Here is an 18,334-nt window from a genome sequence, read left to right as displayed (position 1 = left end):
GTACTACATGATAAACTACTGTTGAAAATAACCTGGATGAAAATGAATAATCAATTGGTAGCTTTGTTATAAGGATGGCTGACTGATAGGAACCAGCAAGTTGTGTGTGGGAATACAGTGTGCCAAATCCTAAAAAATAAAGTGATAAGTGGGATACCACAGGGTTCTGTTCTGGGACCACTATTATTTAATTTATATATATTAACAATTTATTACAATTTCTATCACCAATTTCTTATCAACTTTAATATATCAATTGTTTTATGATGGTACTAAATTAGAAAGAGCAAAATCAGGAAGTTCTAATGCTGTTGCAAAAGGATTTGAATAGATCAATGCTTTGGACTGAAAAATGGATATATCACTTAAATGTTGCTCAGTTTAAAGTTGTGCAATTTAGAGATTGGTGAAAGGCCCCTATCAGACAGATAATCGATGATAGGAGCATGAGAAGGTCATGTATTATGGAAGTGAAGAGGAGATTTTTTGCATAGCACATAGTGAATGAGTGGAATGAACTGCCAGAATGGGTGGCAAGTGCTCCAATGCTGAATGCCTTTAAGGCAAGTAATAATAGTTATGGTGGTGTGTTTGACCTCCTATGACAAATCAATTCCATGGAGGCTTGGAAGAACACTAATACTTCAAATTGGGATAATGCCAAATCATGGTATATCTGACTAATTCAATGAACATTTACGAAAGTGTGGTAGCTTTCTGAATAACTTTTTTTTACAACATATTAAAAAACATAAGAACAAAAAATCTCAGTCAAATATAATTTCTAAAAAATTTATTATTTTGGAAGGTGAAGTTCACATTCTGAAAATATCAGAGTGATGTGCATAGCTGTTTCTGAAACGATAAGTTCTGCACACAATTATTCTATCATAAACAAACCATATTAAACTTTTAAACAGAATTTTTAAGGATCAAAATTAAAATCATTAAAAATGAATGGACAAAAAAAAATATTTTAAAACTAGATTGCTAAACTGATATGAAAAAACTGCTTCGAATTGCAGCAAATAAATTGAACATGTACATAGTTCGTGTACATGGGGGATTTTAAAAACTATCTAGTACAGTGGTTCTTAACCGGTGTTCCGTGGAACACTTGTGTTCCGCTAACTGGTTACAAGTGTTCCGCCGGTGAAAGATGTCACACGACATCAAAAACATTACCGGCAATATGAAAACCTGTACTAGACCAAGTTATAAATATGGCAAATTACATCAAGTCAATATCTTTAAAAGCAGACCTTTTAAAAAAAACTTTGCATATCTATGGAAGCCAAGTAAGAATCTTTGCTTTTTCACACTGAAATAAGATGGTTATCCAGGGGTAAAGTGCTATTCCGAATTTTAGAACTTAAGAATGAATTATTGGCCTGTTTTCAAAATGAAGGTACAGATGCTTTTATAAAATGTCTTCAAAATGATATTTGGTGTGCTAAAATGGCATATTTAGCTGATATTTTTAATTCCTTAAATAGCATTAATACAATTATCCGAGGGAAAAATTAAAATAGTTTGACATCCACTGACAAATTGTAAGCTATTCATAAAAAAGTATCTCATTGGAAAAACCGCATATCAGAAAAAAATACAGTAGATATGTTTCCTCTGCTCCATAATAAAAATGCCCAGGGAATTATTTCCTTTATAACAGATCATTTAACAATATTGGAAGAAAAGATTTCAAGTTACTTTCTTTCCTTAAATACACACAATTTGACTGGATATGAAATCCATTTGGCACAGTTAATGATATTGAGTTTTGAATTTTCGTTAAAAAAACAAGAACAATTAGTTACCTTGTCAATGGATCGTACTCTAAGAATGAAATTCTCTGAAATAACTCTTGAGGAATTTTGGATTTTTGTCCAAGCCAAATACCCAGCTCTCTCCACAAGGGCACTAAAAATATTGTTACAGTTTCCAACATCATATTTGTGTGAGCTCGGTTTCTCAATATCAACCAATATAAAAACTAAAAAGTCTGAAAGACTTAATAATATAGACAAAGAGATGGGGTTAGCTATTAGACCTGATATTGCTAAAATCCGCAGAAGCCGACAAGCTCAAGTATCGCATTAAAATAAGTTCCATTTTTATAAAAGGCAAGTCCATGCATATTTTTATTGTTTGCTTTATGACCCTAATGCTTTTGGTGTTCCCCAAATTTTTTTTAGAATCAAAAGTGTTCCGTGACTTCGAAAAGGTTAAGAACCACTGATCTAGTAGATGCAATGTCTGAATGTATTCCAAGAGTGAGAAGGTTAAATAAGGTAGGTGGTGTGCAATGGATGAATAAATAGATTAAGCATGCAATACAGAGAAAAAGGGCATTATGGAGGCAGCATAAGAGAAGTGGAAATAACCAATTCCATGAAGACTACAAAGACCAAGCAAGGCAGGTGACTTAGTTGATGAGGGTAGCTAAAGAGAGGTATGAACAACAGTTAACTAATGAAGCTAAAAAGAATCCTAAGGAATTCTTTTGATATGTAGCCAGCATAAGAAAGAATGAGTATGGAAGGATGACATTCATTGGAGAAAATGGTATAAAGACAGCTGTCGCAGAAGGTGTGGTGGAGATACTTAATGAGCAGTTCATAAAGGTCTTTCCATCTTGTGAATGTGACTTCATAGAGAGATTATGAGCAGTTGATGATGGGGAAGAGAGACTGACTGTAAGTGAGCAAGACGTGTATGAGGAGGTGAGCAAACTAGATGTAAGAGTTTTGGATTTGGTTATAGCATCAGAAGAGTTGATAATAACTGAGTTGACATCTCTCCCACCAGTTAGAGAGAGTGACCATATGGTTTTGACTTGGAAAATGAATAGACATGCAGGAGTATCAAAGAGATGGGAACTTATGTGGAATTATAAATTTCCACATAAGGTGATTATAATAGTCTTAGACGACAACTTCGGGAAGTTTCATGGAGGAGGAATTGGAAGGTCGGGATTTCATTAGTGCATGGGAAATTGTGAAAGAATATTTGTTAGCAGCAATGGTAAGTTGTATACCATGAGTGAGGAAGAGGACATAATTTGGAGTAAAGCGGATGACAAACAATATTAAACAGGAATTGCATGTGAAAAAGAGGCTATGGAAGAGATATAAGGAGACAGGTGAAGAGAAAATGCATGAAGAATATAAGACACAGGCCAAAAGAGTGACTAGTGTGGTAAGGAAAGCGAAACTGGAATATGAGAGGACACTGGCCCTAAGATCCAAAGACAATATTAGGGAATTTTTTAGCTATGTGGCCAGTAAGAGGAGAAATGACTGTGGAAGAATGATATTGTGGGATAAAAATGGGAATAGAGTGACTGATCCAGAGAACATAGTGGAATTGTTCAGTGAACACTTTATTGGAGTATTTCATCCTAGAGAGTCAGTTTTAATGCTAGAGGGATAGGGCAGGTTCGAGGTTTAGAGGTACAGGAGGAGAGTGTATTTCAGATACTGAGTACTCTGGATGTCAGTAAAGCTTTGGGAATGGATGGTATTTCACCACGAGTTTTGAGAGAATGTGCTAGGGAACTGACAGTGCCTTTAACCTGGCTTTTCAATGAAAGTCTGGCTGCGGTGAAGGTGCCCAGGGAATGGAAGGAAGGTAAGACAGTGCCATTGCATACGGGTGGTAACAGACTGGAAGTGTCTAATTATAGGCCAGTTTGTATGTCATCAGTAGTTGTTAAGATCTTGGAGAAAGTAGTGAGGGACCGTATACAACATTGGGCAGATGAGGGTAATGTTATCTGTGAGAGTCAATATGGATTTGTGAAGGGGTGCTCTTGTTTTAGCAATATGCAAGCCTTTTATAATAAAGTTACAAGAACACTAAATGAGGGAAAGGCATATACTGCAATTTTCTTAGACTTAGCGAAGGCATTTGACAGGGTACCACATGATAAGCTGATATTTAAGTTGCAGCACATGGGTCTGGATCAGATTGGTCAACTGGATTCAGGATTGGCTGTCTGATAGGTATCAGAGAGTTGTGTATGGTGGAGCAGTTTCAAGGAAGCAGAGAGTTACAAGTGGGGTCCCACAGGGCTCAGTACTAGGACCTATATTGGTCCTAGTACTGAGCCCTGTGCTCAGTACTAGGACCAATTGGCAATGTCATTGCCAATGGACATTGCAGTCCATTGGCAATGACATTGCCAATGGACTGCAAGGGGATATTCAGTTGTTTGTGGATGATGCGAAGTTGGGAAGGATTATTAGTAATAGTGCAGATGTGGTAGCCCTGCAAGAAGATTTGAATAAGCTAGATAGATGGGCAACTGAATGGGATGCTGCATACTCTATGGGAGGAGTTATACTGGAGGAAGTAGGGGAGACAAGACATCTGGGGTTGATGATTGATAGAAACCTGAAATTTAGGGGACATATTGCAAAGGTGGTGAAGGTAACACAGAGGATTGCTGCAATTATGAGAAGGACACTGACCTGCAGAGATAAAAGGGTTATCATTCCGTTGTATAAGTCTCTGATCATACCACACTTAGACTATTGTTCTCAGATTTGGTCCCTAGGATTTGAAGGGGATAAATTAACTGTGGAAAGGGTACAGAGATGGATGACAAAGATGGTTTTAGGACTGTACAATTTTGGTTATGAGGATCGGCTGAGGGAATGTGGACTGTAGAGTTTGGTGCATAGAAGAATGAGAGGTGATATGATTGAGACTCTTAAACTGTTGAGAGGTGGTTACAGGGTTGACACTGGGGAGTTCTTTTGCTTGGTTGAACAGCAGGAGGGAGTGATGACAAGAGACAATCCCTGGAAGTTACAAAAGGAAACTGTGAGCAAGAGGGTGAGGAGTGGTTTCTTTGCATGGAGGGTGGTTGAACCGTGGAATGCATTGCCTGATGGAGTGGCGAGAGCGAGAACGGTCAATGAGTTTAAGGAGTGGTATGATAGACTTTGTGTTTCTTAAGGGGGGACCTCCCCTTGATGAATCTTCACAGGCAGATGTTCTTAGGAACGACCTCCCACGATGAGTCCTTTGACTTCATGGAGGCCTTAATAATAATAATAATAATAAATAAGGCTGTGGGACTTGATAATACATCACCACATATTCTGAAGGAATGCGCCAGGGAGTTGACACCTGCCTTGACATATTTTTTTAATATGAGTCTTGCACTTGGTCAAGTTCCTAAAGAGTGGAAGGAAGGCAAGATTGTGCCACTTCATAAAGGAGGTGATCGAACTCAAGCATCAAACTATAGGCCTATCTGTGTGTCAGGTCTTGTAGTTAAGTTGTTGCAGAAGCTTGTGAGAACTAGGATACAGAATTGGGTTGACAACAATGGTATTATCTTTGATGGACAGCACAGATTAGCTTAAGGTAGGTCATGTTTAGTAATCACTTACTTATTACAATAAGATGACTGCTTCCATGGACAGAGGAGAAGGATACACAGTAATATACTTGGATTTTGCAAAGGCTTTTGATAGATTACCACATGATAAGTTAATAGTCAAACTGGAGTGGATAGGGTTGGATATTAGATTGGTGCATTGGATTGGAGACTGACTATCTGATAGGTATCAACAAGTTGTGTATGGGAGAGCGATATCCAGGAAAAGGAAAGTTACTAGTGGAGTGCCTCAGGGGGTCTGTTTTGGGGCCATTACTGTTTAACTTGTATATTAATGATATAGATGAAGATTTGGATGAGATATTCAGTTGTTTGCAGATGATGCAAAGTTGAGACGAACCATGAAGAGTAGAGAAGAAGTTGTGGCCTTCCAAGAACACTTAAATAAATTGATTGATTGGACATGGGAATGGGGATGTGAGTTCAATGTTGCAAAATGTAAGGTTTTAAAATTTGGAAAACAAAAATGGGATGCAGAATTTATGCTTGATGAGGATATATTGTCGGAGATGGAGGAAATAAGAGATTTGGGGGTGATAGTGGATGAGGATCTGAAATTTAGGGGACACATAGCCAAAATTGTGAAGACAACACAAAGGCTTCTGGGAAGGATGCGAAGGACACTGACTTGTACAAGTAGGGAGATTCTTGTTTCATTGTATAAGGCTTTGATGAGGCCACATATGGACTACTGCACCCAGATTTGGCCAACTGGTTTTCAGAACAATGAAGAGATGTTAGAGACTGTCCAGAGACGACAGACTAAAGTAGTTTCTGACCTCTGGAATGTCGAGTATGAGGAAAGATTGAGAAGATCCAACTTGCAGAGTCTGGTGGATAGGAGGAGGAGGGGATATATGATAGAGACCTACAAGTTATTAACAGGTTGTTATAGGATCAATGCTGGAGAGGTTCTACAGAAAATAGTGGGAGATCAGGAGAAAACCAGAGGTCATCCCTGGATGCTGTATAAGGAGAGTGTGAGTAGGGGAGTGAGAAGCAGGTTTTTTTCATGCAGAGTTGTGAATGATTGGAATGCCTTGCCTGAGAGTGTGGTGTCTGCAGAGAATTTGAGTGTGTTTAAAGCACGGTATGATGAGCTGTGTGTTTGATAAAAGGACCTCCTAGATGATTTAAAATACTAATATTATTATTACACAAGATCCATAGGATCTTGTGTAATAATAATAATAGTATTTTTCCAACTTCTTTTCACATATACATGTGAATTTGCTTTACATTGACATCAAATTAAAATAAACGATGGATAAAACATCCATATTTCTCATCAAGCTGACAAACATAAAACTGTATATTTAAGAAATTTGATAATCACGATGTGCAGCAAAGACTAATTAATCCTATGACTTCATGATGGTGTCAATTAAAAAAAAAGTGCCTGCATGGAGTCAGAGGACTCCAGAAATGAAAGTTTCCAAAAGTGGGAGTATTATGATAGCTTATGTAATGTACCAGAATTAGCAGAATTTAAAGGACTCAACATAGGAGGCATAAATATAAACAACTTAAGATATGCAAGACAATATAGTATTGCAGGCTGAAGACAAACAAGATCTTCAAAACCTACAAGAAGGGACATTGAAACTAATTGAAAAATATCGACTTAATATTATTATTATTATTACCCCAAGACCTCATGGAGTCAAAGACTCATCTGGGAGGTCCTTTTATCACACACACACAGCTCATCATACCGTGTCTTAAACACACTCAAACTCCTTGCAGACACCACACTCTCAGATAAGGCATTCCAATCATTCACAACTCTGCACGAAAAAAACCTGCCTCCACTCCACTACTCACACCCTCTTTATACAGTTTCCAGGTATGACCTCTGGTTCTACCCTGATCTCCCACTATTCTCTGTAGAATTTCTCCACCATTGATTCTATAACAACCCCCTTACCAATTTGTAGGTCTCTATCATATCTCCCCTCTTCCTCCTGTCCATTAGACTCTGCAAATCATATCTTCTCAATCTTTCCACATACTCGACATTCCAGATGTCAGAAACTTACCTTAGTCAGTCTCCTTTGGACCCTTTCCAACATCTCTTCATCCTATTGAAAACCCGGTGACCAAATCTGGGCACAATAGTCCATGTGTGGCCTAATCAAAGCCTTATACAACGGAACAAAAATCTCCCTACTTCCACACTTTAGTGTCCTCCGCATCATTCCTAGAAGCCTTTGTGTTGTCTTCACAATTTTGGTGATGTGTCCCCTAAATTTTAGAACCTTATCCACTATCAACCCCAGATTTCTTATTTCCTCTACCTCCAACAATATATTCTCACCAAGCATAAATTCTGCATCCCATCTTTGTTTTCCAAATTTTAAAACCTTATATTTTGCAACATTGAATTCACGGATGTGAATTCAATGTTGCAAAATCCATGCCCAATTACTCAATTTATTCAAGTCTTCTTGTAAGGCCACAACATCTTCACTACTCTTTATGGTTCGTCAAAACTTTGCATCATCTGCAAACAACTGAATATCTTCATCCAAATCTTCACCAATATTATTAATATACAAGTTAAACAGTAATGGCCCTAAAACAGATCCCTGAGGCATTCCACTAGTGACTTTCCTTTTCCTGGATATCGCTCTCCCATACACAACTTGTTGATATCTATCAGATAGCCAGTCTCCAATCCAATGCACTAATCTAATATCCAACCCCATCTGCTCTAGTTTAACTGTCAACTTATCATGAGGTACTCTATCAAAAGCCTTTGGGAAATCCAAGTATATTACTCTGTATCCTTCTCTTCTGTCCAAGGACGCAGTCACTTTATTGTAATAAGTAAGTAGATTACTAAAACATGACCTCCCTTTAGCAAATCTATGCTGTCCATCAAAGATAATACAATTGTTGTCAACCCAACTCAGAATCCTAGTTCTCACAAGCTTCTCCAACATCTTAACCACAACACCTGACACACAGATCGGCTCATATTTGATGCTTGAGTTCGTTCACCTTCTTTATGAAGTGGCACAATCTTGCCCTCCTTCCATTCCTTAGGAATTTGACGAAGTGCAAGACTCGTATTAAAAAAATATGTCAAGGCAGGTGTCAACTCCCTGGCACATTCATTCAGAATACGCGGTGATATATTATCAAGTCCTACAGCCTTATTTACATCTAGTTTACTCAACTCCCCAAACACCTTTTGCTCACTTACAGTTAATTTCTCCTCCCCATCATCAACTGCTCTCAATCTCTCCATGAAGTCACATTCACAAGATTGAAAGATATTTATGAACTGCTCATTAAGTATCTCCACCACATATTCTGCAACAGCTGTCTTTATATCATTTTCTCCAATCAGTGTCATCCTTCCATAATCATTCTTTCATTTGCTGGCTACATATCAAAAGAACTCCTTAGGATTCTTTTTGGCTTCATTAGCTAACTGCTGTTCATACCTCCCTTTAGCTACCCTCACCAACCAAGTCACCCTCCTTGCCTGGTCTTTGTAGACCTCATGGAATTGGTTATTTCCACTTCTCTTATACTGCCTCCACAATGCCCTCTTTCTCTGTATCGCATGCTTAATCTCTCTATTCATCCATCTCACACCTACCTTATTTAACCTTCTCACCCTTGGAATACACTTAGACATTCTATCTACTAGATAGTCTCTGAAAATCCCCCAAGCTGCGTTGATCTCTTTTCCAGCTAACTCCTCCTTCCATGCTACACCCGCAAGCTGTCTCCTGAGCTCTTCATAATCACCCTCCCTTGTAGTTCCACATATACCCGTTTCTCACGGGGGGTGGGGGGGGGGGTCCTTGCATGCTGGCAACCACCCAAAATATCAACTTTAAAAAAGCAAAACCATGCTGGTAACATGAGAAAAAGGGAAAATACCCAATAGAAATATTAAGATCAGAGGGTACAGAGTCATATGTATATTTGGGTCAATTAATTACAGAACAGAAAGTATGATAAGGAAATATTAAGGATAGAAATTGTTAGATCAACATTAGCATGAAAAACATTCTAACCTCAAAGAAAATTCACACAAAAACAAGAATTAGGCTGTCCAAATGCTATGCACGGTCAACACTGCTATATGGACCAGAAACCCGGACAATATCAAAATATTATGAAAATAAACTAAAAGCCTTTGAAACGTGGATCCTCAGAAGAATCGTTCGGGTCCCATGGACTGCCAAAAAAAACTTATTTAGAGATATGAGAGATGATAGGAGAAGAAAGGACTCTGTTGAAAACCATTAAGAAAAGGAAAACCACCTACCTAGGTCACATACTAAGGCATGAATATCTCTACAAAAAATATTTTTAGAAGGAATGATACAAAGAAAAAGAAGAAGAGGAAGACAAAAACAGATTGAATGGAAAATATCAAGGACTATACCTTTTTGTCTTATGAAGAATGTAAAAGAGAAGCACAAAACTGTATGGTGGAAGTTCATGGTAGTCAACCTCCTGAAAGGAGATGACACCTGACAAGACAAGTAGTGTACCATTGTAGTGCTATGTAAAATACACATCAGAAGAAATATAAGCTGTCACTTCATGTTCCACTTATGTTATACCGAACAAGAAAGTATATATTTTTTTTTATCCTTTACCCAAATGTAAGTAAACAAAGTTTGAACATGGAGTACTTTCACAACCAGTCTACTTGCATATACAGGGTGTTCGGGATAAATTTGACAGTTTCGTAAGGAAAAAGAAAATCTTCTTTGTATCTATTAAATTTAATGAATTGACAAAAAAACATTACAGGCAGAGTTAATTACAATACTATCAACAAGATTTACTCAAAATAACCACCATTAGCATCGATCACAGCTTCAATTCTGCTTCGGAACCTCGAACAAGCTGATGCTACAGTCTCCCTGGGAAGGGCCGCAAAAACTGTTTTAATTTTATCCATTAACTGGGCTTTTGTATTACTGGAAGTGCGATTGGTGTCTTTTTCAACTGCGCCCCATACAAAATAATCCATGGGGTTAAGGTCTGGGGAGTTTGGAGGCCAAACATTTGGACTGGTGAAGTCGTAGAAATTTTCAGACCACCATTTTTGACTTTTCCCAGAGGTGTGGCAAGGGGCCGAATCCTGCTGCCATACATACGGCCTACCATTGGCTACCCTTGTTATCCAGGGCTTGACTACAGTTAGCAACTCCACGAACAAAGCCCGAATTCCAATGCCAGGGTTCTTCAACACCTGTTCCTGCAGATTTGCGAGGAATTCTGCTGTACGAACGCAATCAGATCGTCTGCTAGGGATCTTTCTTCTTGCTACATCCTCGTAGTCACCATTGCAAGTCTCTAGTTCATGCCTGATTGTTTTTACTGTATTCAGGGAGCATTGGGCAGCAGTCGTAATATCCTTATTTTGATGGCGGGCACGAATCATCATGATACAAGTTATTCTCTTCCATGATTCAGGTGGGTTCCAGCTATCCATCCTTTCTGACATCTTGTATATGAATGAAGAAGGGTCCAAACTTTTAAATGAAGAGAAGTGTGTGTTAATACATGTAACTTACGGAAAAATATAATTAATTATAAATATGTCAAATTTATCCCGAACACCCTGTAGAAGCTGCTGACTTCATATCAGATGGCTCAATATCTCATAATGCAAAAACATTATGGGATACTGAAACAAAAGCATTGTGCCAAATCTTAGCTACACCCAGCGATAGACAAAACCTATCAATGAGCATAATCCCAGCCGTAACATGGTCTGACCACACTAGTCTCTCCATAGAACTCAATCACATCTGTTACACTTATTTTAGCCAATGGCTAAAATAAAAAAAAATCCACTGCTATTATCCACTCAACAAGATCTTTTCCATAAATCGTGATCATCATCATGGTGTCTACAGCATTCTTTGCTCCTGCAATCTTTCACATTTTGAACAAGCAGATAGAATTACCAATATCCATCTGAAGGAACACAAACTATGTCCATTATCTGCACTATAATGATTCTGTAGTAAAAGATCATGCCATGGATACTAATTGCCAGATCCACTGGAACAAAACCTCCCTTTTATGCAGAATTAGATACAAGCAGATATAAATCTGAGAGATTTCTAAAATCTACCACAGCACTATTACAACATTCACCAAATCTGTACAAATTCGGCTGTCTCATTTTACCTAAAATCTTGGAGATTGAGACATTCAACAAGATTCCATCAAAAACATTGTGCCCACATCCATAGAGAGCACCAGTTAGGTCCATGGGATTCTGCCTTTCATACTCAACTCTGCTTGCTTTATCATTAATGTGCCTGCATGCACGTGCTTAGTTATATTTCTTTGTGTCTGTTCATGAAGGTGCTCTGGTGATCAAGGTGAAATATTTGCTTAATAATTTTTTAACTAAATAAATTTAGTTAATAACTTATCTCTAGATGTGTGTTGTCTCCACAAACATTGACATGAGAGATAAATCAATATCCAAGCATCTATACTAAAATGTGTTTTTGGTAGTGACTGTTCCCATAATGTTTTTGCATTAGGGATACTGAGGCAATAGATGTGCAGTCAACAGCCATATACATACAGTGCTATATTTGTTTCATAGTGCAAACATCGAGTTCTCAGAAAAACATATGGACATTTTATCTTTCTTCTAAATAATTCAATCACTAAGATGATTTTTTAATTTTTTCTCCATGCGTGGTCCCCCCTGCTCTCTTCAAAATATCAGTTTTATATAAATTATAAGAAATAAGAACACTAACTAGTTGAAGACTGCTTTTTTTCTGAATGATTCCACAGTCTTGCACGGCACAGATGAGACAGCATGCTCTTCAGGACAACAAAGTGGGATCTTTCCCAGAACACTAACTATAAGAAAGGAGAGCAATCAATAATAAGAGTCAACTAATATATTCTACTATGTATAATGCTTCATTATTACAACGTTTATACCTTATAATGTAGCATTACACCTATATAAGATACACGTTATTAGAGTTACTATAACCTAAAAAAAATATAAAATAATAATAATTATTATTACCCTAAGACCCCATGGACTCAAAGGCTCATTTAGGAGATCCTTTTATCATACACATAGCTCACCACACTTCACCTTAAACACACTCAAATTTTCTGCAGACACCGATCCTCTCATGTAAGGCATTCCAATCATTCACAACTTTGAATGCAAAGAATCTGCTTCTCACTTCCCTGCTCACATCCTCCTTATGACCTCTGGTTCTACCCTGATCTCCCACTGTTTTCTGTGATCCTATAACAACCCCTTACTAACTTGTAGATCTCTATCATATCATCCTGTTCCTCCTATTCACTTGACTCTGTGAATTACACCTCAATCATTCCTCATATTCGACATTCCAGAGATCAGAAACAACCTTAGTCAGTTGCCTCTGGACCCTTTCCAACATGTCTTCATCCTTTTGAAAAACCAGGTGACAGAATCTGTGCACAGTAGTCCAAGTTTGGCCTAATCAAAGCTTTATACAATGGAACAAGAATCTCCTTATTTTTACAAGTCAGTTTCCTCCGCATCATTACCAGAATTCGTTGTGTTGTCCTCACAATTTTAGCAATGTGGCCTATAAATTTTAGATCCTTATCCACTATCACCCCGAGATCTCTTATTTCCTCCACCTCCAACAATATATCCCTACCAGAGTAAATTCTACATTCCATCTTTGTTTCTCAAATTTTAAAACCTGACATTTTGCAACATTGAACTGTCATCCCCATGCCCATACCCATTCATTCAATCTATTCAAGTCTTCTTGTAAGGTCAAAACATCTTCTCTAGTCTTCACAGTTCGCCCCAACTTTGCATCATCTGAAAACAACTGAATATCCCCATCCAAATCTTCTCCAATATCATTAACATACAGGTTAAACAGCAATGACCCTAAAACAGATCCCTGGGGCACACCACTAGTGACTATCAACTTATCATGTGGAAATTATCAAAAACCTATGCAAAATCTAAGTATACTACTGTGTATCCCTCTCCTCTGTCCAATGAAGCTGTCACCTTATTGTAATAAGGAAGTAGATTAGTAAAACATGATCTCCCTTTAACAAATGCATGCTGTCCATCAAAGATAACATTACTGTTGTCAACCCAATTCAGGATCCTGGTTCTCACCAGCCTCTCCAACACATTGACCACAACATCTGACACACAGATAGGTTATTAAATCTTAAAGCTCAACTGTAATATTTTAGGAAAGATTAAAATTTATTGTCTTAGCTAAGTGACAGCAAAGTCTCCATTTCATTTGAAATCAAAATGCCTTCAAACAGGAAATCAACATAAAAATAAAGCATTTTCAGATATATTGCACCCTTAACTACTCATTCTTGGAAATAACGTTTTCCTTTTCTAACTGGTACAGTAAATGTATTAACTGTTTTGATACAAACTTAAATTGTGAAGACTTGCATTTTGTTTTTTCTGATGAGAACACATAAGTTTGAAATATAGGTCAATGAAGCCTTAAATAACACTAATAACATGAAATACAGCCTCCATCAAGACATCTTTTATTTTCAATCAGTCCTATAACTAGAACTCATAAAAAAAATTAAGTACCAAACATTACTTAAATTAAGGGGATATTAAATCCCACATAGTTTTAAAACCGAATAAGAAACTCAAAGATCGGAATCAGAGAGTTTCTTGCCGAATATATAGTAAACTATAAAGTATCGGCGACACTAGCGTTAGCCAATGCAAGTGATCCTAGTACGTAGTACAATACCGGGGCAACTCGTTGCAAAGGTGGGGGAAAGTTCAGATCGCTATTCTTAGGTATTTTCCATAATGTAAAAACACATTTCCTAGGAAATGTATGCTGTTATTATATTATGGAGGGAGGTCACTACCCAGACCGGTTTCAGCCTTTTTTGAGGCTGATAGTGAAAAGAACTTATGTACTCTGCGAACGAGTTTTCCAAACAGGTGCAACCATTAAGTTACTTAAGTATAAAGAGCTAATAAGCTTCATTTCGGCAATGAAAACATTACTTAAGGGGATATTAAATCCCACATAGTTTTAAAACTGAATAAGAAACTCAAAGATCGGAATCAGAGAGTTTCTTGCCGAATATATAGTAAACTATAAAGTATCGGCGACACTAGCGTTAGCCAATGCAAGTGATCCTAGTACGTAGTACAATACCGGGGCAACTCGTTGCAAAGGTGGGGGAAAGTTCAGATCGCTATTCTTAAGTATTTTCCATAATGTAAAAACACATTTCCAAGGAAATGTATGCTGTTATTATATTATGGAGGGAGGTCACTACCCAGACCAGTTTCAGCCTTTTTTGAGGCTTCATCAGTGACCTCCCTCTATAATGTAATAACAGCATACATTTCCTAGGAAATGTGTTTTTACATTATGGAAAATACTTAAGAATAGCGATCTGAACTTTCCCCCACCTTTGCAACGAGTTGCTCCGGTATTGTACTATGTACTAGGATCACTTGCATTGGCTAACGCTAGTGTCGCCGATACTTTATAGTTTACTATATATTCGGCAAGAAACTCTCTGATTCCGATCTTTGAGTTTCTTATTCGGTTTTAAAACTATGTGGGATTTAATATCCCCTTAATTTAAGTAATGTTTTCATTGCCGAAATGAAGCTTATTAGCTCTTTATACTTAAGTAACTTAATGGTTGCACCTGTTTGGAAAACTCGTTAGCAGAGTACATAAGTTCTTTTCACTATACACTTTGGTATTAGGTCTAGCTACTCACTGATGAAGCCTCAAAAAAGGCTGAAACCGGTCTGGGTAGTGACCTCCCTCCATAATGTAATAACAGCATACATTTCCTAGGAAATGTGTTTTTACATTATGGAAAATACCTAAGAATAGCGATCTGAACTTTCCCCCACCTTTGCAACGAGTTGCCCCGGTATTGTACTATGTACTAGGATCACTTGCATTGGCTAACGCTAGTGTCGCCGATACTTTATAGTGTACTATATATTCGGCAAGAAACTCTCTGATTCCGATCTTTGAGTTTCTTATTCGGTTTTAAAACTATGTGGGATTTAATATCCCCTTAATTTAAGTAATGTTTTCATTGCCGAAATGAAGCTTATTAGCTCTTTATACTTAAGTACCAAACATGTTATTTAAAGCAGTTTAATTTTATGATAGAAACATAGCTGGTCTGACTGGCTGAGTGGTTAGCCTATCCACTCTCCAGGCAAAAGGCTGCATAACATCAGAACTCTGCAATTAATTATGCAGAGTGGTTAATGGTTGAAAGAATGTAAATTGCAGTTTGGTGGATAGGAGAGAAAAGAGGCGATATGATAGTTCGAATCTATGCTTGGCACGGATGTTTGTGATTGTCTGTGGAAATGTTTATGGTTGTGCTGATGGGCGGTAGATGGCGTTGGTGTAGTTGCGGTTCACTGTAGTTGGTGGATTGAGTGGTGGAGATGGTGAAGAACAATGCCTTATCTCTACTTGTCTTGTCAGTGTACTTCTTATCATAGCACAGTAGTCCATGTGTGGTCTGAACAATGCCTAGTCTCTACTTGTCTTTGGACTCCCTGGAGGTGTCATGTAATAATAATAATTATTATTATTATTATTATTATTACCACGGGCTACTCCAGGTGTCCTTAGACTCATCGAGAGAGGCCCTAAACATCATGTTCACACAGCTGTTCAACATTCTCACAGTATCTATCATACCTTGCCTTGAACTCGCTCACTGTCATAGCACCCACAACAGACTCTGGCAGCTTATTCCACTCATTTACCACTCTAAAAGTAAAGAACCCAGCTCTAACACCCCTGCTAACCACGCTCTTGCCCAGCTTCCATGGGTGTCCCCTAGTTCTCCCACCACCAGTCCTGATCTCAAAAATATCATCTGAATTAATCCTATAGAATCCTTTTAGCAATTTGAATGTCTCAATCATATCTCCCCTCTTTCGCCTATCAACTAGTTTCTGCAACCCACAAATCTTCAACCTGTTCTCATATGGTTCATTCCATAGACCTGCTATCATCTTAGTCACTCGCCTCTGGATCCTCTCAACCTCCTCCCCATCAAGAAGGAACCGAGGTGACCAAATCTGGGCACAGTAGTCGAGATGAGGTCTTATCAGGGCTCGGTACAGAGGTACAATAACTTGTTTTTCTCTGCTCGTCAAGGTATTTTTCAACAACCAAGTGAGTTGATGAGCTGATTTAGCTACTTTCGCAATGTGCCCCCTAAACTTCATCTCCCTATCCACCAACACTCCCAAGTCCCTGGCCTCATCAATCTCTTGGAGTACAGTTCCACCAATGTGGTATATTGCTGCTAATCTTTTCACTCCGAAATGCATAACCTTACATTTTGTCACATTAAATTGACATCCATTCTCCTTAGTCCAGAACTCCAATCTATCTAAGTCATCTTGCAAGACTTTGACATCTTCTGCATTAATAATAATAATAATAATAATACCATTGCACTGTTGCTATGATAAGAAGTACACTGACTAGACAAGTAGAGATAAGGCATTGTTTAGACCACACATGGACTACTGTGCTTAAATTTGGTCATTGAGTTTTTACTGTGATGTGGAAACTCTAGAGAAGATACAGACACAAATGATCAAAGGTAACATCAAAACTCTACAACTAATTATGCAGAGTGGTTAATGGTTGAAAGAATGTAAATTGCAGTTTGGTGGATAGGAGAGAAAAGAGGTGATATGATAGTGGCATTCAAGTTTGTGAAGACATTTTACAAATAAAAAAGAAAATATTATAAAAAAGAGTGTACCTGGTGAGAAGGAGAGAATAAGAGACCACCCCTGGAAACTGTATAAAGATATGTGGTGAAGAGGGATGTGAGAAGATGCTTTTCCGTGGAGAATAATGGGCAAGTAGAACATACTGCCAGAATGCACTGTGAATGTGTGAGGAATGTAAGATTTTCATTGATACCATCATGATAGACATGTTGCTAGTTACTCATGGGCTTCCCAATGAAGTGTCTGCTGACTACATCGAATTTGCTGCAATAATAATACCATTCACCAGCACAGTAGAAGATTTGAAATATTGGGGCCCAGAAAGAAAGGATTCCACAATTCATTGAGCAAACAATAAAAAAATGTATTATTATTATTATTACCCCAAGACCTCATGGAATCAAAGACTCATCTGGGAGGTCCTTTTATCACACACACACACACACACACACACAGCTCATCATATTGTGCCTTGAACACATTCAAACTCCTTGCAGACACCACACTCATAGGCAAGGCATTCCAATCATTCACAACTCTGCACGAAAAAAACCTGCCTCTCACACCCGCTTTATACAGTTTCCAGGGATGACATCTGGTTCTCCCCCAATCTCCTACTATTTTTCTGTAGAACTTCTCCAGAATTGATCCTATAACAACCCCTTACCAACTTGTAGGTCTCTATCATATCTCCCCTCTTCCTCCTGTCCACCAGACTCTGCAAATTACATCTTCTCAATCTTTTCTCCTGCTCAACATTCCAGTGGTCAAAAACTACCTTATTCAATCGCCTTTGGATCCTTTCCAAAATCTCTTCATCCTTCTGAAAACCAGGTGACCAAATCTGGGCACAAGAGTCCATGTGTGGCCTAATCAAAGCCTTATAAAATGGAACAAGAATCTCCCTACTTCTACAAGTCAGTGTCTTCCGCATCATTCCCAGAAGCCTTTGTGTTGTCTTCACAATTTTGGCTATGTGTCCCCTAAATTTCAGATCCTTATCCACAATCACCCCCAGATCTCTTATTTCCTCTACCTCCAACAATATATTCTCACCAAGCATAAATTCTGCATCCCATCTTTGTTTTCCAAATTTTAAAACCTTACATTTTGCAACATGGAACTCACATCTCCATTTC

The 18,334-nt window shown here is 38.0% G+C and overlaps 1 protein-coding gene across 2 annotated transcripts in view; it reads right to left on the bottom strand.

Moving 5' to 3' along the window:
• Positions 1-18,334, bottom strand: part of LOC150107170 (uncharacterized) — a 305,950-nt gene that overhangs the window by 191,392 nt on the left and 96,224 nt on the right. The window contains exon 2 of one of the 2 annotated variants that reach the window (XM_090391700.1): positions 12,175-12,280. In XM_090391700.1, the coding sequence (XP_090247826.1) occupies positions 12,175-12,238 (64 nt within the window). In that variant the 5' untranslated portion in view covers positions 12,239-12,280. The remainder of the gene's footprint in view (positions 1-12,174; positions 12,281-18,334) is intronic. The other variant, XM_090391701.1, reaches the window with a different exon arrangement.

Source organism: Typopeltis vanoorti, chromosome 4 (genome assembly GCF_054136105.1).
Source record: "Typopeltis vanoorti isolate ZY-2024b chromosome 4, IOZ_Tvanoo_1.0, whole genome shotgun sequence".
Taxonomy (NCBI): domain Eukaryota; kingdom Metazoa; phylum Arthropoda; class Arachnida; order Uropygi; family Thelyphonidae; genus Typopeltis; species Typopeltis vanoorti.
Note: the sequence above shows the minus strand (reverse complement) of the source record. Positions and strands in the feature narration are given on the sequence as shown.